The sequence below is a fragment of the Camelus ferus genome, chromosome 16 (genome assembly GCF_009834535.1).
Source record: "Camelus ferus isolate YT-003-E chromosome 16, BCGSAC_Cfer_1.0, whole genome shotgun sequence".
Lineage (NCBI taxonomy): Eukaryota > Metazoa > Chordata > Mammalia > Artiodactyla > Camelidae > Camelus > Camelus ferus.
Genome location: NC_045711.1, coordinates 19,858,207 through 19,883,933, shown reverse-complemented (window position 1 = coordinate 19,883,933; position 25,727 = coordinate 19,858,207). Strand labels below are relative to the sequence as shown.

The following is a 25,727-nucleotide window of genomic DNA, read 5'->3' as shown; positions in this document are numbered from 1 at the left end:
GTGACAGAAAACTGGAAAGGGGCATCTAGCCTGTCAGAGGAAACTCGGAACGAGCTGCTTCACATCCCCAGAGCGGAAGGTTCCACGTTGCTGCAGGGCGGCGCCCTGGCAGCTGGCTGTGCCAAGGAGGGGCCGGCGCGTGGTGGCCGAGCGCCACAGGAGGACCTGCGCTCATCCCCCTTCTGTTCAGACGTGAGCCTCTGGCCTGCAGGGACCTCGTGCTGGGCAGGGCCACCTCTCTGGTCGTGGACAGGCCAAGTCAGGAGCCGTGAGGAGGGGGGTGGGGTCGCTTGTCGGGAGAGTTCTGAGCTTGCACAAGACTGTCCAGGGCTGGCTTTCTCGTTTCTGCTGACGGCCCTGACAGTCCCTGGGTCCCCGGGGGACAGTGACGCACTCCCCCGGCTGCTGCCTGGGGGACGGACCGTGAGAACCAGAGGGAAGCCTTGGTGGTTGCGGTCGGACCGAGGGGGAGTCTTTGTTGTGCGACCCCCAGGCCGGCGGGGACAGACGCTCAGCTGTGGTGTCCGCGTGGACGCTCCTGGCCACCCGAATGTCAGCAGCCATTTTTCTCTTGCATTTTCTGTTGTTAGAGTTTTTTCAGCAAATGCCAGTTATTTGTTCAGTGAGGAAAGCACTGAGCTGTTTCCGTCTTAGTGCAGGTTTGGGGTGCAGAGGCCACCCCGTATCACGTGGGCGTTGAGGGACCCATGCAGCCCACAGGGCCGGGCTGTGTGCAGCGGGGAGGGCAGGTGGCCGCCGATGGCAGCCCAGGTGTTCCCGCGTGGCCCCCGCATGGCGGGTTGGTGGTCACACAGGGCTGGTCGTTGATTTATGTGACATCGAAGCTCGTTCCTCGCGGAAGTCAGGGATCGGCCAGCTCGCCCGGGAACCGCCCCCTGAAGGATGACAGGTGTCACCGTGTTTGCTCCTGGCCTGACCTCATCCTGACCCTGGGGCCCCCGCGGCTCAGCTTTGATGAGAGTGCTTCCGTGGTCTTTGGAGACGCCCTCTCCCCCAGGGGAGCCCGCTTCTCTGTCCTCATCTTGGGTGGCAGCTGCGGCTCTGTCATGGCTCTTGTCACTTGTAGGCCCTGGTGCCCCGATGGCTCTCGAGTCCTCCGGGTTATATTGTGTTGTCCCTGGGGAGTCGCACTGGGGTCGGACCTGCAGCCACCACGCAGCTCTCTGGGCCGGGGTGGGGCTTTCCCAGGGCAGCTGCTCCCCGGGGCTCCGTGCCTCCAGGGCCAGGTCTGCAGCAGGTGCCCGGAGCTGGGGAGGTGCCGGGGCGTCTGGAGGGGTGGGTGCTGTGCTGGGCACTTTGGGAGAAGTTACACTGTATTCATCCTTTTTCTCCCCAGTGTGCATTTTGATAGAAAACCTGTCCGTTTCCAAAATGCCCTTCAGAGGTGACGCCGTGATCGGTAAGTCCTCTTCTCCAGACACAGGTCGTGGCCTTTTCCTCCAGGGCTGTGTCAGATTTCAAGGTGGAAACCTCCCTGTGAGGGTGGGCAGTGAAGGTCCATGGAGAAGAATGCCTCGCTTTGAAATCGCCGTGAGAACCCGCCGTGAACGTGAGCGTCCGCTGCGCTCCGCCCTTCCCCTTCCTCTTCCTCCTGGAGGTCAGGCTCCTTCCTTGGAGCCCTGGCGGTGGCTCTGCCCGTGGGCACTCCTGGCCGTTGCTCCCCAGGCAGCCGGACCCCTGTGTGGCCTGGAGCCCCCGTGTGCCGCGGCATCAGCCGCAGGGAGCAGGAGGGGAGCCTCAGGCCGCCCTGCCCAGGGTGGGCAAAGGCTCTGTGCAGCCTCAAAAGTTCTGTAACTTGGAGGAGGACAGTAGATTCCGCATGTTTCCGAGTGTTGGGTCTTGTGGAGTTGAACGTGCGGGTCTTTGTGGGGGTTGTCTGCGAGGTGCAGGGAGGCCCCTGAGGCTGGCCGCTGTAATGAAAGCACAGAAATTTCCCTCCTGAGAAGACTGCCTGCCTTTGGGCTGAGAGGGCCGCGGCCTTTAGGGTCTCGTTCGGCCGAGACAGCGTTTACTTCAGGTTTTCTCCAGACACAGGTCTGTATGTTGTTGGTTTTGATCTCCTACAAATGCCCTTGACGTGCTTCTTCGACAGGTGGCTGGCAGTGGCTGATCCACGACACCTTGAGAAACCTCCACCTCGTGTCAAGTCGCTCCAGACAGCAGATGAAGGTGTGCTGAGCAGGGCTTTTGTTTTCTCTTCTTTTTAATTATTATTGTTGTTTACCCTTTGGGGAGCTATCTGATTGTTGTGTGTGTAGAAATGATAATCATTTATTTTTAGTGCTTGTTTCAAAGGACTGCGGGCCCTGGGAGCCCCTTTACGAGCCCGCATGCGTGGTGGTGGACGTAGCTCCCTCTGGAGCCTTGACGTGTTGTCCACATAACTTAGTCAGGAAAAGTGATGCGGCCACTGGTGACCAGAGCATTTAGAGTGTTTATTATTGTTTCTGGCTTTATTAGTTACATTTACCTTGTAACTACTTTCCCTGCGTATTGATAGCAAGGGTTTGTTCCGTTGCGTCTGTGTCCTGTGGGGTCGTCGGACGTTGGGGGTGGAAGGCCTGTTGACGATGCTCACGCGCTGACAGGCCGTCTGCATCCGAGTCACTGCTCCGTCCGCCAGGCATCTCTGGTGTGTGTGTGTGTGTGTGGGTGTGAGCTTCCCCCCGGGGCCCCTGCCGTCCTGCCCTGGGACGGGGGACTCTGGACCAGCAGAACCACAGCGCCCGCCCCGCAGGGGGGACGTGGCCACGGGTCCCGGCGGCACCGAGGCCTTGACGCTGAGGGTGAGGGCCGGAAGGTGCTCGTGGGCTCCTTATGCTCCCCACCTCTTGACTTCACGTGTCTGCTGGGTTGGTAGGAAGTCGTCAGCCCCTCCCCCACCTCTGCAGTGACGAATTCGTTGTACTAGTTGAATTCGCGTGTTTTGTGATCAGTGCCTCAACGTTTCCTTTTAAAAGCACTCAGATTGATTCTCAGCAGCCGGGATCACTCCGACGTGGTCTGCTCCTCCAATCCGTACGAGGACACCCCTCCCCTGCCCATGGCCCCCCGGCCCCTGCGCCTCTGTCCCGGCTCCTGGGACTGGGGGGGCATGCAGGAAGGACACGCACGCAGGCGTCTGCCCCGGCTGTGTGTGAGGGAGGGGCTCACGGGAGTGAGCGCGGAGGAGACTCCAGGGTCCTGCTTCTCTCTGAACAAGCTGGTACCTTGCTCGCCTGGGGCCCTTGCCACATTGCTCCCAGGTGTGTGACACACTTTTCTTTCATTACTTCTGTTGGGAATGAAAAAATGCCACTTTTTTAAATTAACTGTTCGCATTAGAAGATACGGAATTTGCATCGTGTGGAAGAGTAATTGCCTTCTCTTCAGCTCACTAGTTGCAGAGAACATTGAAGTGGCAGCTGTACCTGACGGACACCTTGCAGATGTGCTGCTGAGAGCAATGCCGTGCAGCTTCCGGGCTTTAAAACGTCACCAGCGGCCTGGTGGCAGAACAGCCCGGCTGCCCCGCGGCCCAGAGCCTGGGCACTCACGTCTGCTTCGTTGCAGGAGGCAGCGGTCTCAGCCCTGGCGGCCCTCTGCAGCGCCTACCTCACCCCGGAGCCCGGGGCGGCGGACCCCCCTGCACAGGGTGAGTGGGTCCCCCAGGGCTCCGGGCTAGGGGGCTGGGTCCCCGTTCCTGGACGCTGCTGTTTCAGTGCAGAAGCACCTCTTCCTCACGTGACGGTGTTGCTCAGCAAACTTCCCCGTCGTGTGCTCTGGCTGGCGCTCCCTCCTGTCTCTGGAACCCTCCTCCTGGCCCTCTGCCATGTGGCCCAGCCCTGCCGGCTCCGGGTTTTCTGCTTCTGCTTCCGGCCTGTCCTCATGCCGAGCTTTCTCCTTCGGGTCTGTCCCTCTCAGTGGTCACGTCACTGACTTTTGTGTTTCGTGGCAAAACGTGTCTTAGAATTTCTGCTCAACCCCTGGCAGTGTTCATCAGGCGAGTGTCCCTCCTGTGTTAACGTGTCTTGCCCGTTTCCTTGTTGTCACTCTGTCCATGTGCTGCCCCTGCCCATCAGCTGGGTCTTTCAGAACCACGTCTCGGCAGGAGTGACGGGACAGCCACTGGGGCTGCGTGTGGCGCCTCGTCCAGGGGCGTCGGATGTGCAGAAGCAGCTTCTCAGGCGCTGCTGCCCAGAGCAGAGCTGCCGTACCGTGTACCAGCACATGCCCTAAAAGCTTGTAAAGTTATTACAAGTGTAGAAAAACCACGTGCGCAGTTCTCTGAATCTATTATCTGAATTTTTTCAAAAATAAGAAAGTGTGGGGGGAGGGGATAGCTTGGTGAGGAGCATGTGCTCAACAGGCACGAGGTCCTGGGTTCCATCCCCAGCACCTCTTCTAAAAATAAATAAACCTAACTACTGCCTCCCCCCCCCAAAAGCCAAAAGAAATAAAAAAAAGTAAAGTGTCCTGTAGCTTGATCTCCTGACAGACTCTCCAAATTGCGGTGTTCGTGTCCCCTCCCCGGAGGCAGCTTCACACACACACTGCGGGTCCTGCGTCCAGAAAGCTCCAAAGGGGGACCTTGAGTTTCCGTGTTCAGGACACTTGCCTCGTAGTTACAGTGCTGTGTGGCACTGATGTGTGAGGGATTACGAGTAAGATGGCATTTAGCGTGGGGAGGGGTGCGTGGGTCGGGTTGTGCCCTTTCACACAAGGGGCTTGAGCTTCTGCCGATCAGCCTGACCCGGGGCCCCCAGGGACCCTGTGACGTTGCTCGATATTTAGTCTGTTTTAAAGGCTGGGACAGTGAGGCTATGTTTTTGCTGGTAAGAGGGACCACAAGGCGTCACGCCGACTATAAAAGGAAGTGATCCTCTGAAACTAACGTGTTCCGCTGAAACTCGGGTGAACTGGGAGGTATGGGAGCCGCTCGGGCCCAGTCCCCCACCCGTCCTAACGTGAGGACGTGAGTAAGTCCCGCTGTGTTGGGGGCAGGTGGCACGTGCTGGGGTGTGGCAGGAGAGACAGGGCCGGTGTGCGGCTCCCACTCACCTGAGCGGCTCCCCAGAATCTTTAATCCCGCCCTGAACTTTGACCCTCCGTTCCCCTCACAACCTGTCCTGGTGACGCGGCTGTCTGTGTGGGAGGCGTCTGTGTTCACGCTGCTCCCACGGGCGGCCTGCGCCCCCGCCGGGCCCGCTGGGCGCTGTGCCCGGGGCCCCCGCTCGCTCTCCGTCCGGAGGAGGTGTCCTCATCTCCAAGCATGGCCTCGTTGACACGATCATTTGTGTTTAGTGAACAGAAGATGAAAATGACTGTTGATCACTATTAAAACCTCCTTGGATTTATTTTCCTAGGAGTGAAATCTCGCATCAAAGCGCTCTCCTTTAATCTGTTCTGAAAATTCCCCTGCATCGGGGCCTGAGTGGTCCCCTGCTCACCCTGAACGCTCGCATCTCTGGAGCGTGCGGAACAGCGTGTCTGGACAGTAGATACCAGCAGTCACCCTGTTGTCACCTGTTTTCAGGGGAGCTGGTGGAGCAGTACCTGGCCGAGCTTCAGAGCCCAGAGGAGATGACCCGCTGTGGCTTCGCCCTGGCTTTGGGTGCCCTGCCCGCCCCCCTCCTGTGGGGCCAGCTTCGCCAGGTGAGGCTGAGCTGGGCGCCAGTGGGTCTGTGGTCGGGAGGGCTGCTGGAAACCAGCGTGGCCACGGGAATGGGGCTGCTGTGCTGTGGACCGCCCCCCCCAAAGCCTCGAGCTTCTCCCCACCTGCCTGTTCCCCTCGGGCCCCCCTTGACACATGGGTGTCTCGAGCCCTGCTCTCCTTGGCCAGGGTCCTTCCAGGGGGCGCTGAGCTCCTGGCAGGGTGGGTGCAGCGTCAGACCCTGGAGACCCCGCCGGCCTTGGTCCACCAAACTCTCAGGCTTTCGCACCCCTTTCCCTCGACCAAAGCACCAGGCGCTGTCTTGCCGGCCTGCATCCCAGCCGTCCTGCTGCCGGGCGCTCACGTGCCCGTGCCCTTCCTCTTGCCCAGACTCACTCCGGTGAGACGGAGGACAGACCCTCTGGCTTACTCTGGGGCACATCCATTTGAAACATCTGGGTGTTAGAGTCGGACTGTCCCTCCGAGAAGTGACTGAAGGTGCAGGAGCCAGGTGCTCCGTCTGCCCCGCACCGCAGTTCCCAGCCTGGGACAGAAGGGAGCAGTGGTGCTGAGTGCAGGGTCTTCCCCGGGGCAAGGGGCGTCTGCAGGCTGCTGGGTGCGGCCGGGCGGGGGAGACGCTGGGGGCCAGCCCCGGGCGGTGCGTTCCTGAGGGGCTGCCCCGCCCCTGGGCCATGGCCAGACCCCCTGCACGAAAAGTCCGTTCACCTCCAGGCCAGCGGTTCTGCTGAGGACGTAATCACTTTCCAGGTTCTAGCGGGCTTAGGGGCCGTCACCCACATTTCTCCCGAGGACGTGGGCTTTGCCGAGTCCAGGCGGGACGCCCTGAAGGCGATCGCGAGGTGAGTCCTGCCGCTCCTGTCCCCCCTCCCCCGTCGCTGTTCTTGAGCCAACGCTGAAGGGATGCCACGGTCAGCATGTGCCACAGGCCCAGTCTCAGTGCTGAGCCTGCTTCAAGGTGAACATCGCTTTTCTGTTTTCTGGTTTCTTATCTTTTCCGAGGACTGTCTAAGATCCCTTGTCTTGACGTGAGTGTAATGGATACTAAGCCCGTGGCGCAGCGGCTCCTGCACTTCGGGAACACGGGGCTGCCCAAGGACTGGGGCGGGGTTTCCAGGCGGGGCCATGGCAGGCGTGGGGGCTCTGGTGCTTAGTCGCAGTCCCGCAAGGAACCCCCTCTGCAGGGACGGGAGAGAGGGAGGGACCAGCCACGGCCGGCTCCCTGCGCGCCTCTGAAACCACAGACACCGAGAAACGTGATTTTGGAGGAGCGCGGCCCTGAGCGCTGCGTGCGTGCGGAGGGAGCGCTGGGTTCTGAGTCCTGCCGAGGTCATCAGGCCAAGAAGCCGTGAAGTACCATCAGCAGACTGAACGAGGTCCCGCACGTTGTTAATCTCAGGGTTTGCCAGACTGTCGGCGTGAGGGCAGAGGGGAGCCCCGACGAGGCTCTGTGCAGAGAGAACATCTCCCAGGTTTACGGCGTGATGCTGGGCTGCCTGAGCGATTACACCACCGACAGCCGTGGGGACGTGGGTGCCTGGTAAGGCTGCGGGGTTGGGGTCGTCTCGCCTCCCCCAGGCTATAGATGGGATGTTCCGTGCCCTCCGCCCGGGCGGGCCCTTTGCTCCCCAGGTGGCGGAGGGTTTGCGGGTCGGGGTCTCTGGTGCGTGTTGCACTCTTTACTGGGAACTTTGTAAAATACGTTGTCTTGTCCTCCTCGTCTGAGCCCCAGTTGTTTGTTCTGTGTTCACTTAATAAAGTTCATGCAGACACAGCCCCCACTGCAGCTGTTTAGAGCGAGAAGGGTCTGAAACCGTTCCGGACAGAGAGAGTGCTCGGGGGGCGAGTCTTGCTGTGGGCACTTCCCTGGGGGTCCCGCTGGACTCAGCAGTCTTGGCTCCTGCTTGGTCGGAAAGAAGACCAGGTGCTCAGACTTCAGAGTCTCAGGAGAGACCCTCCCCGGGCCAGCCTCCCTGGAGCAGCTGAGCTGGGGGCCGCCCACCCTGGCCTGCACTCTCTCCTCCCCGAGACCGCAGAACTTTCCTCTTCCCTGGAAGTGGGAGCAGGTTGCCACTTTGGAGGAGCTGAGGGTTTTCTTCATTCTCAGCATGCTCGTTCGCTGGCGTCCCTTCCACAGGGCCCTCTGCACCCCCACCACGCATGTCCTGAAGGGCTGACCGTGGCGCGGCGCAGGAAGCCGTGTCACCACGTCGTCTGGAGAGTTCATTTTTTATGACAATGATGGAAGAGAAGTTAACTTTAACTTCGTCGTGTGTTTTCACCAGCAGCGTCTCTGGCGGTGTCCTCCCCGCTCTGTCTGCCAGCCTTTCCCACCTCTTCACCCTCACTCACTGCTGCTTCCCCTTCTCCTGCTCGTCCTGGGATGGTGTTTGGGGCACGGCCCCTGGTGACCTTGCCCGTGTCTGCAGAGCGCACCCAGGCCTTCCAGGCGGTGCGAGCACAGGGGTCTCCGGGCCACAGCTCCTCCCCAGTCCCCGCATCCCCGGGGTCCCCAGCACAGCACCCACACCTGCATGCGGGGCTTCCCCTGCTGGGCCTCCTCCGGGCCCAGCCTCTGGGATCCGAGGGGCACAGGCTGTCTCTCATGTCTTTTGCTCACTCCTTGGCGGAAGGGTGGGTGCCCCAGGCATGTGGGCAGGACCTGCTGTCCTGGTGACGTGGGGCAGTGGCCGTGTTCCGCCTGGGTTGAGGGTCCTTTGTCCCTGTCTTCACTGGAGCTGGGGCAGCAGACACCCAGCATCTGTCCCTTGAGAAGCCCAACAGCGTTTAACGCTTCTGCTGCTGGAAAGAACTTTGCAGAGCGGGCATGTGTTGCATTAAAGGTCCTTGGGAAGACGAGTGCTCTTCCCGTGTGTGTGCTTGTGACAGTTTGCCGGGACCTGGCTGCCTTTGTCGGGCTGAACGGGTGTCTTTGTTCCACGTTACTCCAGGGCAGCATTTCTTGAGGAAAAGCTGCCGGTCACCTTAGCTGAGTGAGCCTCGTGCACGTTTTCCGGCAAAGGGCGTTTTCTCTTCCTGCGTTGAAGGCGTCTGAACCTGACCCCGCGGTGCTGCCGAGGGTCACAGGGTCACAGGGCAGTGGGGCAGGAAGCTGTGTCCTCATCCCCCCCTTGTCCGCAGGGTCCGCGAGGCCGCCATGACCAGCCTGAGGGACCTGACTCTTTTGCTGGCACAGGAGCAGCCGGAGCTGATCGAGGCCCGGATGTGAGTCCCTGCTGGGGGGCAGCCTCTGTCCAGGCCCTCCTTCCTCACCCCACAGCCGTTGCTCCCGGCGCCTCCCTGGGGGTTCAGGCCTGTTGGAGGACAGTCCTGGTGCCTGAGCACCTGCTCCCGGTGGGGACCGACGCCCTTCCTTCCCCAGCCCCGCCCTCACACAACACGCTGCCCAGCGCCCTGTCAGTCTTCACTGCCTCCACTCCAGACCCTGCTCAGGCTTCTGGGGTGTCAGGTCAGCTGCGTTGGGGTCTCGTTCGCACCCCCCACCCCGCACTTGCCCTCTGCCCTGGCCGAGCCGACGCCCTGCGCTCTGGGTTTGCAGCTGTGAGCAGGTCATGTGCTGCGTGGCCCAGCAGGCGAGCGAGAAGATCGACCGGTTCCGCGCACATGCGGCCCGCGTGTTCCTGGCGCTGCTCCACTCCGATGGCCCCGCCGTCCCCCACGTGCCCCACCGCCAGGAGCTGGAGAGGCTCTTCCCCAGGTAATGGCGCCACGTTCCCTGGGGGCCACCGTGTTCCCAGGGAGGGGCCCCTGCAGCTTGTGGCTCCCATCTTGCAGGAGTGCCGTGGCCTCGGTGAACTGGAGCGCGCCGTCGCAGGCCTTCCCCCGCGTGACCCAGCTCCTGGGGCTGCCCGCCTACCGCTACCACGTGCTGCTGGGGCTGGTTGTGTCCGTGGGCGGCCTGACGGAGTCCACGGTGAGGGGCGCTGCTCAGAGCCTCCTTCCTCCCTTCGGGGCCTCTCGGGGGGTCTGATCCCCGGGGTGGGGCAGGGTGGGGCGAGAGAACCGGGGACACGCAAGTGTGACAGGCCGGGCCCCCCACCTCTTGGTTCACTGTCCCGCCTCAGCACCCGCTCCCGACCTCCTTGTCCAGGTTCCCTTTCCCGCTTGAGCATCACCCCCCCGTCTGCCCTGGGGTGGGTCCCCCCCACCCCAGGCCCCAGCCGTGTTTCCGTCGTTTTAGGAAATTCTCTGCCCACACCCCGTTCTCTCTGCCTCCCGTTTCTTTACAAATTACTAGTTTCTGCAGTTGTTCTTTTTTTAATAAACATTTTATTTGGGGGGGGGGTAATTAGGTTTATTTTTTATGTATGTATTTGTTTTTAACGGAGGTACTGAGGATTGAACCAGGGCCTCGTGCGTGCTGAGCAAACCACTCTACCACTGAGCTAGACCTCCCCCTGCAGTTTCTGCCGTTTTGCAGTTTTATGACGTGCTCATCTTCTGTTGTTGAATTTCTGATGTTTCAGTCAGTTGTATCTTTTATTATCAAATGTTCCATTTGTTTTGAAATGTGTTTCTGAAGCTTTTTCATTGCAGGCTTACCTCTGATTGCATTTTTTTTGGTAATTAACACACAGTGTCCTCCTCCGGCGTCTTTTTTCCCATCGGGGACTCGCCCATTGGGTGTTGGCTGTGCCTGGTGTGCGGCATTGACCCGAGGGTGGTCGTCCAGCAGTGGTCACCCAGTGCCAGGCACCTAAGGGGCCCTGCTGGCAGATCTGGTGACGCGGTGGGAGCCAGGCTTGGCTGCTGCCTCGGGAGCAGCGTTGGTCTCTGGCGCTGCCCCACGGCCGTGCTCACGCCTGGTCCGGCCCAGCGTCTCAAGGTCCCCGCACGCCACAGCTCGGGCTTCATAGCTTCGTATGGAGGTGCCGAGCCTGTTCCTGCAGCCAGCTCTGGCGTAGGTGGTGGCAGGAGCCCTCACGGGAACGCTCCCCTGCGCTGCAGGTCAGGTACGCGACGCAGGGCCTCTTCGAGTACATGAAGGGGATCCAGAAGGACCGGCCGGCCCTGGAGGACTTCAGCGGGACCCTCCTGCAGATCTTCCAGGACAACCTTCTCAATGACAGGTGAGCGGTGCTGGTCTCTCATCCCCGGGGCTGTACTGCTCCTAGGACTTTGAGGGGGAGGTGGGCTGGGCACAGCCAGACAAGGGTGTGTCCGAAGCGCATGGGTCTCTGGGTCCGGCCCATCACCTCCCCGGGCCCTTCCCAGCCTGCACTTTGGGTCCTGGAGTTAGGACTCCTGGAGATGCTGGAAGTGGGGGGCGGGGACTGAGAGCCAGGAGGGTGCGTGCGGCCTGGCCCATGATGCTCCCTGGTCATGCGTGCTGACACGTCATTGGCACCGGCCACCAAGAAGAGGAGATCTCAGCCTGCCAGGATTGGAACATCAGAGAGAAATATGACCTGTTCTCTGATCCTTTTTACTGTGGCATTTTGTTAATTGCTTTTCCAAGGTGGAGTGTAGACCCAGAAGCCCTGACCTCAGAATTGGGGGCTTCCTGCAGCCTCTGAGAGGGCTGTTCTTGGACTCAGTTCTCAGCTGTCCGGGGGCAGCTGGGCTCCGGGTCCCAGCGTTGTGGCTGCAGGTCCCCTCACACAGGCCCTCATCAGCCCACCTACGGACGGCCCTTAGCAAACGGGCCCTCGCTCTTCCTGTGGACTGCTCTCTGGAGGGTAGATGGCGCCTGACGAGGGCACGTGTGCGGCTTGACAAGTCGTGATGCGTGTCAGCCAGCACGAAACACAGTCAAGGTGCTGAACTCATCCACCCCTAGCCCCAGGGCAGCCGCTGGTCTGCTTCCTGCCACTGCAGCTTCGTTGGCTTTTTCTAGAATGTTACTTATGTGGACTCATGCAGCGTGGGCCCTTTTAGGGCCTGGCTTCCTGGATCCAGCGAATTTAGGTTGCAGTCACCCTTTTTAGTGCTGAGCTGTGTTCTACTGTTGGTTACACCACAGCCTGGTCCTCTGTGGACGGGCCCCCGGGCGGCTTCCCAGGTGAGGCGGTCACAGACGAGGCGGCAGTGAACACGCACTCACAGGCCTCGGTGCGCGCCAGTCTTTCCCCTCCTCTCGGGTCAATGCTGAGGAGTCACGCGGCAGGAGGAGGTGTAATTTTTGAAAAGCCACCAAACCATCTTCAGGGTGGTCGTACGGTTTCGCAGTCCCGCCAACGGCGTCAGAGACTTCGAGGACCCACAGCCTCACTGGCACCTGGCGTGGTCGGTCCTTCCAGTTTCCGCCGTTCCTGTGGGGGTGTGGTGTCTGGCAGGTGGGCCCCTCCCGACGTCTTCTCAGACGCTGGCCGACTTGGTCTCCTCTGTTGAGGTATTTTGTCTGGTTTTACTCCGTGCTCCTCTTCGTCTCTGTTGCTGTCCCCCTCACGTGCGGGGCGCGCTCTCCGAGACTGGGATTCGCAGATAGCTCCTTCCCGTCTGAGGCGTGTGTTTCACAGTCTGTCTCACAGAACAGGATTTTCCATGGCGATGTGTTCCCATGTATCCACCTGCGCTTTTATGGGTTGTGTTTTTTGAGTCAAACCTAAGAAAGCTCTGCCAAACTTACGATTAGGAAGATTGTTACACTTTCTTTTAGAAGTTTTGTACTTTAAGTGTTGCATTCACACCTCAGGTCCTTTCTGGGTTAGTTTCTGTACGTGATGCGAGCTGCCGTCCGTGTCCTGGCTGCGTGTGCTCGTCCACTTGCTCCATGTGTGGAAGAAACTGACCTTCCTGCCTTTGCACCGTTGTCAGCAGTGGGGACCTGCAGCCTGGTCTGGGCTCTTGGCTGTCCCTTGACGCTTCGCTTGTCTTCACACCAGGGCCACACTGTTGCGATCACTTGAGCATTGCCACGGTTTTTAAAATTCAGCAGTGTTAGCCCTTCAGCTTCATTCTTCTTTCCTAAGTTGTTTGGGCATTTCTTGATCCTTTGTATAAACTTTAGAACTGGCCTGTCATTTTCTACACACATTTGGTTGGGGTTGTGTTGACAACGGTCCAGGGAAGGTCCTGAGTTCCCCACGTGCCCCGTCCTCTCCCCTCAGAGTGTCTGTGCCGCTTATGAAGACGCTGGACCAGATGCTGGCCAATGGGTGCTTCGATATCTTCACCACAGAGGAGAAGTAAGTGCTTATTTTTTCCTGTATTCAGTGCGGCTTTACCAGTTAAGTCTCGTCACTCACCTTTTAGAGAAAAACTGATCAGATCCAGAGAGGAGAATTCTAGGAGGTAACTTTCTAGCGCGTTCAGGACCAGCTTTTATATACACCGTAAGTGCCACCAAGAAGCATCCGTGGCTCCCACCTGTGGGCGAGGGGAGGGGAGGACAGGGGCTCGAGCTGTGGCACCTGCTGTCGGGGTAGGAAGTAGATGTGAGCAGGTGGGCATCCCACCTGACAGGCCTGCAGTCAGGGCAGTTGTGGGCCCTGAACTGGATGGTGAGTGGGCTGCAGGACGGGGATGGCAGAGGGCTGTGATGGTCAGGGTGCCGGGGTCTGGTGCTTATGTGGGAGGAGGTGACCCCAGGTGGGGAGCCGGGACCCATCTGAGCGGCGCCGGCTGGGGAGGCCAGTGGGGTAAGGGTGCGGGGAGCCGTCCCCGAGGCACAGGCGCGTGGCAGACACTGCATCGGCCTCCCTGTCCCTGTGCTCTGTCCCCTGGGCCTGGCCTCCCTGCGGGCGGGGGCGAGGCCCACTTTAGCCTAAGAGCACAGGGCAGTGTCCCGGGGACCTTTCTTCTGGCGGGAGCTGCTGTCATGGGCCGATCCTGAACTGGCCACCACGCGGCCGCCTGCCGCTCGCCCGGGGAGGGCTCTCCCGTGCCCCCGGCCCGTCCGAGGGAGCCTGGGCCACTCTGCCCTCGCAGCTGTGCAGGGCTGACCTGGGCCGGCGCTCTGCGGGGCAGGAGCGCGTCCACGTCCGGGCCCCAGCACAGCCCCACGTTCCTCACAGAGCAGTCGGGGCGGCCGGGGTTCTGCGCTCAGCCCCGCCCCGTCCCCACGGTCCGGCTGCCCCGCCCGTGGACCCGAGCCGGGCGCTGGTTGTGCGCGTCGGGCTGGTTCCTGACGCCAGCGAGGCCCCTTTGTCCGCGCGAGACAGCGGCCGTCTGTCCGTCTGTTCCTGAGCCCTGGTACTGCAGCCAGTTGACGTCACCCGGCGTCGACGTCGCCCGACGCCGTCCCGGGACGTGGCTCCTGGCCCGCGGGGGCGCCGCCGTCCTCACCACGGGCCCCTGCTCCCCTCGCAGCCACCCATTCGGCGCGCAGCTGCTGGCGCTCTGCAGGGAGGAGCTCCGGAAGTCCAAGGACGTGCAGAAGCTGCGGGCCGGCATCGCTGTGTGAGTTGTGAGCCACCCTGAGCCGTGGCGTCGCCAGGCCCGTCGCGGTGACGGGCAGGGCGGCTTGCGGTCCCCGCGGCCCCGGGCCCAGCCTCCCTGGGGGGGTGGGGTTACGGCGGGCGGGGCAGGCGCCCGTGATGGGGGTCGTGCCCGCAGGTTCTGTGCGATGGTGCAGTTCCCCGGCGACGTGAGGAGGAGGGTCCTCCTGCAGCTGCTGCTCCTGCTCTGCCACCCGTTCCCTGTGGTGAGTGTCGGCAGCTCCGTGGCGCACACGTCCCTGCCGGGGGCTGATGCGGGCAGAACGGGACCCCAGACCCCAGAAGTGGGAGTGCGGGGGCGGAGGCGAGGGTGGGCCTGGAGGGCCCTGCTGAGTGTGGTCTCTGGGGGCGAAGGGCTCGCAGGGCAGGACCCGGGGCTGGGCGCGCCCCCAGTGAGCCTGGGCCTCAGGGAAATGCTCCAGTGGGGGGGGGGCCTGTGCCCCCGAGGGAGCCCCGGCCACAGGTGTGGGGCCACAGATGCACCCCTGCCCTGCCGTGGGGTTTCGGGTTCAGTGGCTCCACCTACAGCTGGGGCAACACCTTCCCCCGCAACCCTCACCCCACCCCAGGGGCAGGTTTTTGACAGAAGAAACAGTCTTCTAATAACACAAATGTGACGTTTTCCTAAAATGTTTGAGTAGTTTGAACTCTCACCTAACAAAACTGTTCTCAAAGTGGGGTCACTGGATTCTCCACTCACTACCAGAGACACAGGTTCTCAGGCCCTGATCTGCTGGCCAGCTGCTCTGGGGGTGGCCAGGGGAGTCTGGGAGCACGTGTGCCAGGAGGTACGTCACCATCGGGCACAACCAGAAAACGTGCCAGGTGACTTCCTGATGAGAAGATTTTTAATGAAGCATTTAAGTGAGAGCGACACGGCCTGACCTGTGAAAGTCGTCCAGCTTCCTCCTCCTCTTCTCAGACGTGCCTTTTGGGGCTCCTGGGGGCGGGCCTGTCCCCACATCCCCACGTCCCTGGCAGGGTCCCACAGCTCTGCTCTGTGCCGTGGGCCTTTCCCTCCATCCAACGCACTCTGTCCCGCCAGATCCGGAAGGCCACGGCCAGCCAGGTGTACGAGATGCTGCTGACCTACGATGTCGTGGGTGCCGACATCCTGGACGAGGTCATGGCTGTGCTCAGCGATACGGCCTGGTGAGTGCAGGGCACATCCCTTGACCCGGGAGTGGCTGCTGCAGCGAGCAGAGCGCCCAGAACCTTCCGTGGTCGCTCGGCAAAAATCTTCCAGAGGAAAGAAGGAAGATGGGCAGCCCCACTCGGAGGAGGAGGCGCTTCCTGGGGAAAAGTTGGGAAAAGTTGAAGTGAAATTATTTCTTCTCAAATAACAACATGAGCTGGGTTCTCCTCGGTGTAGGTTCCAGGGTGGGGTGTCCTCTTCTCCAATGTCTACCTTGGGGTTTTTGGACACCTGACAGGAAGCTTAGTTTGAAGTTTGTGGCAGCTTTAACCATGTGGGCTGTTCTTATGGCTGACGCTCCTCCGGCCCTTTCTTCCCCAGGGACGCAGAGCTCCCAGTCGTGAGAGGCCAGCGGAACCACCTATGTGACCTCCTGGGTGTGCCCAGACCTCAGCTGGTCCCCAAGGTAACCACATGCCCCTCAGGCCATGTTGGAGAACACTGGGCCCGTTTCTCTGTGAGACCTCCAGACGCAGCACTGGCTAGCTCCTATCCCAAGCTCCAGGGTTTAGAATGTTCTGGGCCACGCTGCCTGCCTTGCTTTCCCCATCATGGCCCATGTGGTGCTTTCAGGACCCCAGGGATGCAGGACAGGCAGGGCCGGGAGCGGGAGCCATACCCCAAGGAGCCAGTCCCCGTGCCCACTGCCAGCTCCTCCCAATGGGCTGAGCCCTGGGAGCCCCCTGCGCATACACGCCCTCTCCTGCTGGACACGGTTATGTGGGTTGCGTGTCAGCATCCACAATGGGCCCCCAGCTGAGCGGCCGCCCAGCCTCTCCTGCCCTCAGCACAGCACAGCATCTTCCCTACCGTCGGTCGGAGAAGAGGCCCTTCTGTGTTTCTGCCGTTGCCACCTCCTGGGCACCTGTCCCGGCGGGAACTTTGTCAGCCCCTGGTTTTCCCAGGGCCTGCTGGCGTCCACCCGCGGGGTCGCCGTTCTCTGGGGTGCGTGTGGCATATGCGTCGTGGCTGTGGTTTCCTGCGATCGGGGGCCCCGGGCTGCTCTTCCAGGTTCTGTGTCATCAGGAGCTGCTTTGCATGCTCTCGGCAGGGGGTCTGGGCTCTGCGGTTTCTCTTCAGTCCTGGGCTGGGGAGGGGGCACGTCCTCTTCCTTTCCCCCTGGACTTGGGGTTGGACCTGGCTCTGGAGAGGCTGGTCCTGAGCTTTTTGCTGGGGAGGAACAGCAGTGAGCGGCGGCCGTACCACGTGGCCCAGGGCTCCTCGTGCCTGTGAAAGCTCTGTGGGCAGTGGGGACACACGCGTTCCCCCTGCGGGCGGAGGCCTCCCAGCGGGCCCCGCTGACAGAGCAGGCCCGAGTGGCTGGTGTGCCCCCCGTCCCCTCGGTGGTGGTTCTGGGCTGGGGCTTGCCTGCATCCCTGGTGACGGGAGGCTGAGCACTCGGCCATTCAGATGTGCTCTTCCGTCCGTGTTGCCGGCAGGCCGCCTGCCTGCCTGTCCTCCGTTTTCGGGGCTCCCTGCTCTTGACGGGCGTGCTTCCAATACCGCGTGTCTCAGGGGCTGCGACGTCGTTACCTCTTCTGATGACATCGACAGCCTCTGTTTTCCCCTGAAGGCTTCGCTGTTTCACCTTCTGCATTTGGACTCACGCTCTCCCTGGACTTGGTGCTTGCGTGTGGTGTGGAGGAGAGGCCAGCGGACACGTGCAGCCAACCCAGCTCCCCGCTGGCCACAGCGTGTCGGCCCCTCGTCCCGAGTCCACACGTCAGAGCTCTCTTCTTGGATCCTCTGTCCTCTGGGTCTCTGTCCATCTGTGAGCCGGCAACGCCCTGTCTTACAGATGCAGATTTGGTCTTGAATCCTGGAGACGCAGGGGTGGGCCTGGGGTCTCAAGGGGGTCGTGATGCCCAGTGTCTCAGTGAATCCAGTCAGCAGCTGGGCTGAGGTCTCTCAGAGCCTGTGGGTTGGTTTGGCGAGAACTGACGTCTCTGATCTGAGTCCTGACCGTGAGTGACCTGGCGCTTGTGCCCCGCTTTAGGGGCCCTGGGCGTCCCAGTGTCGGGTAGTCCTGCACGTCGGGGTGACTGTCCCACAGTCCTGGAGAAGTCTCCCCTTCCCACTCTTGCTTCCCTTTGCACTGCAGTTCAGGCAGTTTCCGTCGCCTTATCTTCGTGTTTGCTGGTTGTTTCCTTGGCCACGTCTGGTCTTAGGACGAGCCCGTCAGAGGCACCCGCGTCTGCTACGGTGTTAGTGGTTTCTAGCCCTCCCGCTGGCCCTTCCGGAGTGTCCATCTCTGCCCACATTGCCCGTCTGTCCCTGCTCGGTGTCCCCTTTGTCCCCGAGAGCCCCTGGCGTGTTGATCACAGTTGCTTCAAGTCCCTCGTTTGGTGACTCCAGCATCTCTGCCATTTCTGAGCCTGGTCCTGACACTGGCATTGTCTGCTTGTTTTGCTTTCTGTCTTACTTACTTGGTATGCTTTTGTTGAAGGCAGACGTGTTGCCTGGGGGAGAGGAACGAGGTGATGGGCCCGAGGGAGGTCCAGAGCCTCCTCCTCGTCCCTGGTCGTGGGCGCCTCCTCCTCCGGGTGTCGCATCTGCGACTTAGAGCTGGAGCCCCCAGTTACGACGCTGCAGCCCGTGGGCGAGGTGTCAGGTGGGGAAGGGGGAGCATTTGCGGTTTCCTGGTTCGGCCTCAGCCTTGGGGGGCCTGGGCCTGGCCCTCCACTTCCGCCAGAGCCCTGTTCCCTTTGGTGGCAGTGGGCAGAGTGCCACCCTGGCTGGGGCGGGGCCCTGGGGGCCGTTCCCCAGGAGGGAAACCACAGGGCAGTGTGGGTCCCCCTCAGACAGGCCCCCAGATTTCGCACGCTCAGCGGCCAGCAGCGTCAGCACCACCGTTCGCTGTGCCTTCTGGCTCTGGATCAGCTCGGGGGAAGCCAGCCCCGGCCTCGGCTCTCTGTGACCTCCCTTCTCCCGCCGCAGAGCGGCGGCCTCAGTTCTCAGAGCCGAGAGCAGTGCCTGGTGTCAGTTTGTGTATGTCCCCTGCTGTGCTGCGCAGGCCCCTGGCCCGGCCACGCTCTCCTGTCCCCTCATCCTGTCAGTCACTGAGGAAGTCGTGTTGTAGATTTCTCAACTTCCGGTTTCAGTTTTCTCGACTTTGGCGGTGCGTTTAAAGCTGTGTCACAGGCGCCTGTACGCTTCAGTCTGTGCTGGTGGGCTGACCACCGGTGGAAATATCCCCGCGTGTCTGTAACGATGCTTCCCGTCTTAGTCTCCTTTGATGTACACGGAGCCACGCCGCAGCTTCCGGTTGGCGTTCATGTGTAAAACACACCTTTGTTCGTCACTTCACGTTCTTACACTTACACGGGAGGTAGTTACGCTTGCTGCCCTTTTTAAGTCCAGTTCAACGGTTATTAGTAATTGGAGCGTTTTGTCTACTTATATTTAGTGTGTGGTTTTGGATTTATTGGGTTTGTCTGCCATCTTTCTGTTCCTGTTTTTTTTTCCCTCTTGTCCTTGTTTGGATGAAAGATGTCTCTCCCCTCACATCCCCTTCTAGTAACTGGCTGCTCCGGTCCTGTTCTGTCGGGTTCCGGGGCAGCACTCCTCCCAGACAGATGCCGCCCGGGGCGAGGGGCCCCGGCTGGGGTCTGGCTGGGACCCCTCGCCGTCCCAGGGCGCGTCGGGTCGCTCTTGATCAGACACTCGGCCCGCCTCCCGCTCGGTCGCCTTTTTCTCCTTTGTTCTGGATTCTCCACTGTGTTCACGCCCTGTCGGTTCTGGTCACTGAGTGACTTCTGAGGTGACGTCTTTTTCCCACCTCTCTCCTCACCTCCCCTCCTAGGGAGGTCCTGGTGTCTGTCTTGCCGGCCCTCCTCTGGGTCCTGCAGGACCCCTCCGGACCCGGGGCAGGCGCTGCTCTGCAGCCCCCAGATGGCACTGCAGGGGCAGAGATGGCAGGCTGAGTGAAACACGACACCAGCTTCCCACGGAAACGTGCTTTTTACATTTTTATTAGGAAAATGTCGCACAAACAGGTGAAGCTGGGACAGTACAGCCAACCTCCCTGCCACTCGCTGCCCAAGCTTGTGTTTGAGGAAACGAGACAGATGCAGTTTCCTGCCAGAACCGGGATCCGGGCGGGCCGGGGAGACAGCACAGCCCAGCCTGACCCTGTCCTGTGTCCCCCCACAGCCCAGTGCCCGCTGAGGCCACCCCGGAAGCTGAGCCCTCGTGCCTGGTGGGGAGGAGGAACCGGTGTGTGGTCAGCATGGAAGACCTGGACGGACCCCGACTGGTGCGTGTGGGGGACGCAGAGCTTGGCACCCGGAGGCGACCTTTCCTCATGCGTCCTGTGCACCAGTGACCTGGGCTGTTGGTGCTTTTGAATTAATCTCAGACGCGAGTCTTATAAAATCATGTGCTGAGCAGTCTGCGTCTGTTTGTGTCTGACCCCAAAACTGGCGGGGAGGACAAAGTAGGGGCGCCGGGGGTGGGGTCGTGCCCTCCCCTGTGCTGGGATGTCTCTGCAGACGCATCCGTGTCTGCACGGCCCCCCCGGGCACGGTCGTAGCTGCCGACACGCTCAGAGACGCAGGTGGCTCAGTGTCAGGTGCAACGAGGGCCAGAGGCCGCTGCTCAGGGTGGGCGCGGGTGGGGCGCTACCCCCCCGGCCCCGCTTCCAGTGCAGCTCCGTTCCATCAGAAGAGGCCGACACTGCCTTCTCAGCGTCCTGCCGGGACCAGCTCCAACCACACGGGGGGCTTGAGACGGCCACTCGGAACCCCAGCCGGAACTCCGTGGGGCAAGTGGCTTCTCACGTCTGCCAGGAGGGGCACCCAGACCCGTGGTGGAGCCTCCAGGACGTGGGTGTCCGGTGATGTGGGAAGAACCGCGTGGGTTGTTCTTGATAAAGCTGCACCTTTTCCTCGTTTGTCCGGCGCAGGTCACACACGGGTAAAGACAGGCTGCTCTTCTCCCGGCGGCCTGTGCTCACGCCGGCCGTCCCCGCGCTGCCGTTCCACAAGCTCAGGTCTGGACGGGCAGGTGCAGGACATCCGGGGCGAAGTCTGGGGCCACGAGCCCAGGACAGCGCTGCTGCGCCTGAGTGAGTCCCCTCGTGGGGGCAGGCGTGGGAGGCCGGGACACGTCCTGCTGCCGCCTTGGTCGGGAGTTGGGGTTTCCTGCCGGGGTTAAGCTGCTGGGCTTCCCAGGGACGTTTACCTTCACGCTTAGCCCCCGGAAGAGAAAGCTTGGGTTACACTCGTGTGAGGCTCTCACCTCTGAGGCTGAGCTTTTTCATTTCATTCAAGCCTTAAAACATGCCTCCTCCTCGAGAATGAGGGAGCTTTCCATTTCTGATGAAAGACTAGCCAGAGACCCCGCAGCTGGTGGACGTCACAGGGAAGGTTCTGTGAGGCCACGCTGGTGGGCAGGCGCCCCTCCCACAGGGCCCGCCTGCGTCCGTGCAGCAGACGAGGGCCGGAGACAGTGCCCACCGAGCCTGTCTGGGCCTCGGCTGTGGCAAACCAAGCAAGCAGTTCTTGAGAAGGAATAAGATGAACTGTTTTCAGCATAATTTAAACAAAAAAGATTCCAGAGAAATGGCCTTTGAGACGTGGAGACCAGCCAGTTCACCACTTGGATGGTACCGTCTGGAGAAGCAGTTCTTTCAGGGCTGCTGACTGCAGCTCAAGGAAAACCTGCTCAGCTGCGGCCTCAGCCAGCCGGAGCCCGCTGGGCACACCTGCTCTCAACAGGCCCCGGGGAACCTCCTGCTTCAAACGGGGCCCACCTGTGTCCAGGTGGCGGGTCCGTGGGGGCAGAGCAGCAGAGCCAGTGTCACGGGAAGCAGCCCCAGAGGGAGTACGGAGCAGGTGGTGTGCTGGGTGGTCATCTTGAGGTGGTGGTCAGGAGACCCGGGTGGGGCTGCAAACGGGGACCAGACAGTGAAGGAAGCACCTGTGGCCAGAGGGAGAGAGGCTGGTGAGGGCCTGGGTCAGGACGTGCGGGGCCCGAGCATCCACGTCTGCAGACCCCTAGAGGCTGACTGGGAGGCCTGGGGGTAAACCTAAGAGGAGACGCCACATAAGGCCCGGCCCTGACAGCCGTGTCCTCCACGGCCGGGCCCGTGAGACCTAGCTCCGCCCAGTGCTGCTGAGGGGAGATGCGGCCAGACAGGCCCCAACCGGTGGTGCTGACAACACGGGCAGAGGCAGCAAACAAAACCCAAAGGAAAAGGACGCAGCCTGAGCCCGCCGCAGAGGAGAGCGTAAGCTCACGTCCCCAGGTCGCACAGGGCCACGAGCAGCACCAGCGGGACCTTAGTGCCCCGAAGACTCTAAAGTTCAGCTTTGAAAAGGGCTAGGAATCATCAAGGAGAGATGAGGGGAAAAAAGGCTCAACGGTGAACTAACAACCCCACAGGCACAGCAGGAGGGAGAAGTGGGGAACGGAGGGGCTGACGAAATGATCTGCAAAGACAACGCAAATACAGAAGCAAAGTCAGGAGACGCCAGAGAACCTGCCCCGCGTGGAACTGGCGCCTCGGGAGACGGTGCCGCATGCGCGGACGGGGGGGCGGACGGAGTGCGTGTGCGTCTGCGGGAGGACACGTGGGCTTGAGGAGAGTGACCGTCACCTCAGACACACTGATGCCCAGGACAGCTGCCCCCCAGGGGAGAGAACAAAGTGGGGTCTTCGGGTAAAACACACCCCTCTTGCACGGCTGCTTTTCCAGCCTCGTCACTGCTGATGTTTGGGGTCAAACAGCTCTTTGCCGTGGGGGCCGTCCCGTGCGTTGTAGAAAGCTCAGCAGCAGAGCCCCTTCCCAGGTGTGACGACAGAGGCCCCCCAGGCCGGTCGTGGGGGCAGGTCCCCCGGGCCGAGAGCCCCTCCCGACTCGAGCGGATGAACCGCAGGGGGCAGGTGCGGGGCCGTGCACAGGGAGCCCAGCCACCGCGTAACGAGAACAGCCGCTGGCGTGTGGGTTTTCAGAAGCAGGGGCGAGAGTAGCACATGGTAAAAACAGACACGCTTTCCAGACCCCAGGCTGCGGGGGCCCCACGTACCTGGGCGTGGCTGCCGTGGGTCCGTCAGCTGAAGTGAAGGAAATCCCGGCCCTCCTGCAGGTGCAGCGACCGCAGGTTGTCTTCAAATGCGCCCCCCGTGAGGTCCTGTGGGAGGAGCCACCGTCTGGCTCTAGCCAGGCCTCCCCCGGCCCCCACCAGAGAGCCTCCCTTGGGGGCCTGGGGTTTGGGGCCCCCTGTGAACTTCTAACCAACTGCTGAGAGGGGCCAGAAGGGACCCTGCCGGCTGCGGCCTCACTGTCCCACTGGCCACGAGGGAGGCAGCCAGCCCACCCCGGGGACGCGGGTATTCAACTCAACCACCAGCTGCTGACGGAGCCCTCCTGCTCCGTACTGTCCCCGTGGCCGAGGGGGCTGTGGCCCTGCCAGGAAGCAGGCTCCACCCGAGGCTTCTCGGGGGCAGGTCCCCAAACCCTGCAGCTGGGCCTGTGCAGGGATGCTGCCCCTCCCTGCTCCAGACCCGGGGCCATGGCAGGGCTTCGGGAAACAGCGCGGGCTCCACTCCTCTTCCAGGGCCTGCTGCCCAGCCCCACCCACCTCCTGCCCAGCAAAGTGGGGGCGCCCGAGGCAGGACGCAGGAGGGGCGCCTGGCCACCAGGCTCGTGCCTGCTGGGCGTGCTCCGTCTGACCCTGGGCCCAGCACGGGGCCTCGCCTGGCCCTGGGCTGTCACTGCTCCTCTGGCTGCTATACCTGGGCGTTGTTGGAAGCACGTGAGTGAAAACCATTCCACCCCGAAACACCTGCACCACTTCCTGCCCTGCACCTGCCCTCCACCCTCAGACCCCGCTTCCCCCATTATCTCTGCTGCTGCGTTTTCCAACAAAACACAGCTCGGCTCGGGGCCAGCCCAGCCCAGAGTCTGGCCACAGACCTGGGCTTGTGGAGGGACACTGGGAGGGCAGGCCCGCCCTGACGCAGAAGGGGACTCCAACTTCCCAAGACCATTCAGGTTCGATGCTGCCGCAAGCGGGCATATCCCATCAATGGGAGAATGGAAAGGCTGGGATAAAACCAGTGAAGGGTCAGAGCCCAGCGCAGACACACAACGCCCACGGGTCAGGAGCAGACATGCTCCCGGGACAAGGAACAGACGGGAAGTGTCAGAAAGAGGAAGTGATCCCACCGTCCAGTCAGTGAGGCCTGGGACCCCTTCCTGCCTCTGGGCATGTCCCCCAGCCTGGCCACTTCCTGGGCGTCGTCACAGCCACCCGACGACCCACGAAGAGAACCGGGCAGGCAGGACCCCCACACGCAGCTCCAGTGTGATGCCCACGGCTGGGTCCTGGAACAGACAGGCGGAGAAGGGGCAGCTGGGCTCACAAACATGACGTGGAGGATCTGGAGCCTCAGGAACCACAACCACGCTCTGCGCTGAGAGGGGCAGAGAAACGGCAGAGCGGCTGGGCAGGGCAGCGTCGGGCAGCAGGTCTCACTAGGCAGGAGTGTGGGACGCGCCTGGCCACGCAGGCTGGAGGCTCCCCCAGGCTTCTTTTCACACCCACTTCCCCACAGTGGCACCTGGGGGCGAGGGGCTGGTCCCTGCCTGACTGCCTGACTGTCAGGACGCACCACCCTGGCCTGCCTGGCAGGGCCCCTGCGGAGGTGCCTGGACCAGCCGTCAACTGCAGTTAGAAGTTGAAAGTAAACACCAGTCAGTGCAGAGGGGATCCAGGCCTTTAAAAGCAGCCACCCATGAAGGGCTGTCCCCTCTCCACCTCCCTCCACGCACTTGTCCGCCACACACACAGGTCCTCGGACCTCTGTGCAGTGGAGTGGGCCAGCTCTGTCAGAATGTATGAGGGCCAGGGGGCCCCAAGCCCGAGGCTTGACAAGTGTCTGCACCTGACGTGGGGGCCAGAGGCACGTCCTGCCGGCTTCCCCGCTGCTACTGCCTGACTGTGGCATCTGCCTCCCTTCCACAAAAGCCGCCGCCTCCAGGAAGGCCTTGGTTGGGCACCCTGGTTACCGAGGTTTCAACCTCAGAGGTCCTGTGTCCCCCACAACCCCCAAGGGCACAGCAAGGGCCCTGCTCACCACCCGTCACTGTCCACCAGCCACACGCGCTGACCCAGGCCCGCAGTTGGGGTGGGTTTTTGTACGTAGACGTGATAGACGTGTGGTGATCTATCCGACTGTGAGAAGAAATTCCAAAACGAGCCACTAGAAGCGTTCATTCTAAGAGAAAGGTTGATAAATGCACCACATTCAAGATAAGTTGTTCTGGGGAAGAACCGAGGAGCCAAGTCACAGACAGAGAAAGTACCTGCCAAACACTAATGACAAAGGATCAGTGCTGGCTGCGCGCAGAGCTCCAGCGAACAATGAGACGAGCTGGACAGGCCGGGGTTGGGCGGCCAAGGCCTCCACAGCTGCTCAGACACAAGGACGTCCCACCGCCAGAGCCCACTGGCGGGTTTCATGGTGTGGGAGCCCGCCCAACGGGGGCTGCCCCCGGAAAGGCATGAGTTCAAGAGAGCCGGCCACACAGCGAACAAGAGGGAGTCCCAAGGCCCTGAGCTGTGGGACCCTGATGTCCAGCCCAGAGCCCAGAGACATGCGCTGCGCCGCCCGGCACCTGTGCCTGGGGGAACAGAAGAGGTGTTGCCTGCAGCTGTCGCGTGGCCCCTGGAGCAGGGGCCACCACCTCTGGTCCTAGCCCAAGGTCCCTGGGGGACATAATGCAGACTCCCAACCTGGGGCTCCCCTGGCCCAGGCCCGCACTCACCAGCTTCACGCAGATGACGAAGGGTGGCCTGGCAGCTCGGAAGTGCAGGACCGGAACCCGCGGCTTGGGCCGTTCCTGCGGGGAGAGGAGGCCCGGGTGCTGCCCCACGCTGGTTCCTCAGGAGTTCAGACCTGGTCTCCAGCCCCTTGCCCATCCCCACAGCAACAATGGGCAGCGCTCTCCAGCCCTGAGAGCCAGGATGCAGGGCTGGCGGCAGGCCTGGGCCCAGATGGCCTTTCACAGAGAGGAAGGTTCTGGCAGCGTCCACTCAGAAGGCCCCGGGGCGGCCCCCACGCACCTGAGACTCCTCGTAGCAGTAGAAACCCTTCTTGATCTTGTTCTGGTCCACATCACAGAAAGCCACCACCTGGGGGACACGGGAGCCAGCCTCAGGGGCGGTGGCAGCCACGCTGCTGGGCCAGGGAGAGGAGGGACAGAGGGCCTCACCTTGCGCCGCGACTCAGCTGTCAGGCTGCGGTAGAGCCGGCGGCCCTGCCTGCCCGCGTTCCAGATGGTGAAGGTCGCCCAGTGCGGCAGGGCCCGCTCCTCCAGGAAGCGGACTCGGTGGGTCCAGATGGTGGTCCTGCAGGGAGGGGAGAGGGGTGACCCAGGAGGGCGGGGCCTCCCGCTGCCCCACTCCCAGACTGCCCCGTCCTCACATGAACCCCCGGGTGGCAGAGCCCACGCCCA

At 61.9% G+C, this 25,727-nt stretch overlaps 2 protein-coding genes across 7 annotated transcripts in view; one reads left to right on the top strand and one right to left on the bottom strand.

The window, feature by feature from the left end:
* The window catches only part of TBCD (tubulin folding cofactor D), a 123,595-nt gene extending 103,942 nt beyond the window's left edge, over window positions 1-19,653 (top strand). Inside the window, 16 exon segments of the mRNA XM_032499083.1 lie at window positions 1,358-1,420; window positions 2,114-2,190; window positions 3,574-3,655; window positions 5,537-5,655; window positions 6,422-6,513; window positions 7,071-7,211; window positions 8,813-8,896; window positions 9,231-9,389; window positions 9,467-9,605; window positions 10,640-10,761; window positions 12,742-12,819; window positions 13,943-14,032; window positions 14,189-14,276; window positions 15,116-15,222; window positions 15,587-15,671; window positions 19,418-19,653. Of these exon segments, the coding sequence (XP_032354974.1) occupies window positions 1,358-1,420; window positions 2,114-2,190; window positions 3,574-3,655; window positions 5,537-5,655; window positions 6,422-6,513; window positions 7,071-7,211; window positions 8,813-8,896; window positions 9,231-9,389; window positions 9,467-9,605; window positions 10,640-10,761; window positions 12,742-12,819; window positions 13,943-14,032; window positions 14,189-14,276; window positions 15,116-15,222; window positions 15,587-15,671; window positions 19,418-19,432 (1,541 nt within the window). The 3' untranslated portion in view covers window positions 19,433-19,653.
* The window catches only part of B3GNTL1 (UDP-GlcNAc:betaGal beta-1,3-N-acetylglucosaminyltransferase like 1), a 76,582-nt gene continuing 70,073 nt past the window's right edge, over window positions 19,219-25,727 (bottom strand). For all 6 annotated transcript variants that reach the window (XM_032499084.1, XM_032499088.1, XM_032499087.1 and 3 more), the window contains 5 exons: window positions 25,485-25,620; window positions 25,336-25,404; window positions 25,038-25,112; window positions 22,294-22,398; window positions 19,219-21,184 (listed from right to left, as the gene is read on the bottom strand). In XM_032499084.1, the coding sequence (XP_032354975.1) occupies window positions 22,318-22,398; window positions 25,038-25,112; window positions 25,336-25,404; window positions 25,485-25,620 (361 nt within the window). In that variant the 3' untranslated portion in view covers window positions 19,219-21,184; window positions 22,294-22,317. The remainder of the gene's footprint in view (window positions 21,185-22,293; window positions 22,399-25,037; window positions 25,113-25,335; window positions 25,405-25,484; window positions 25,621-25,727) is intronic.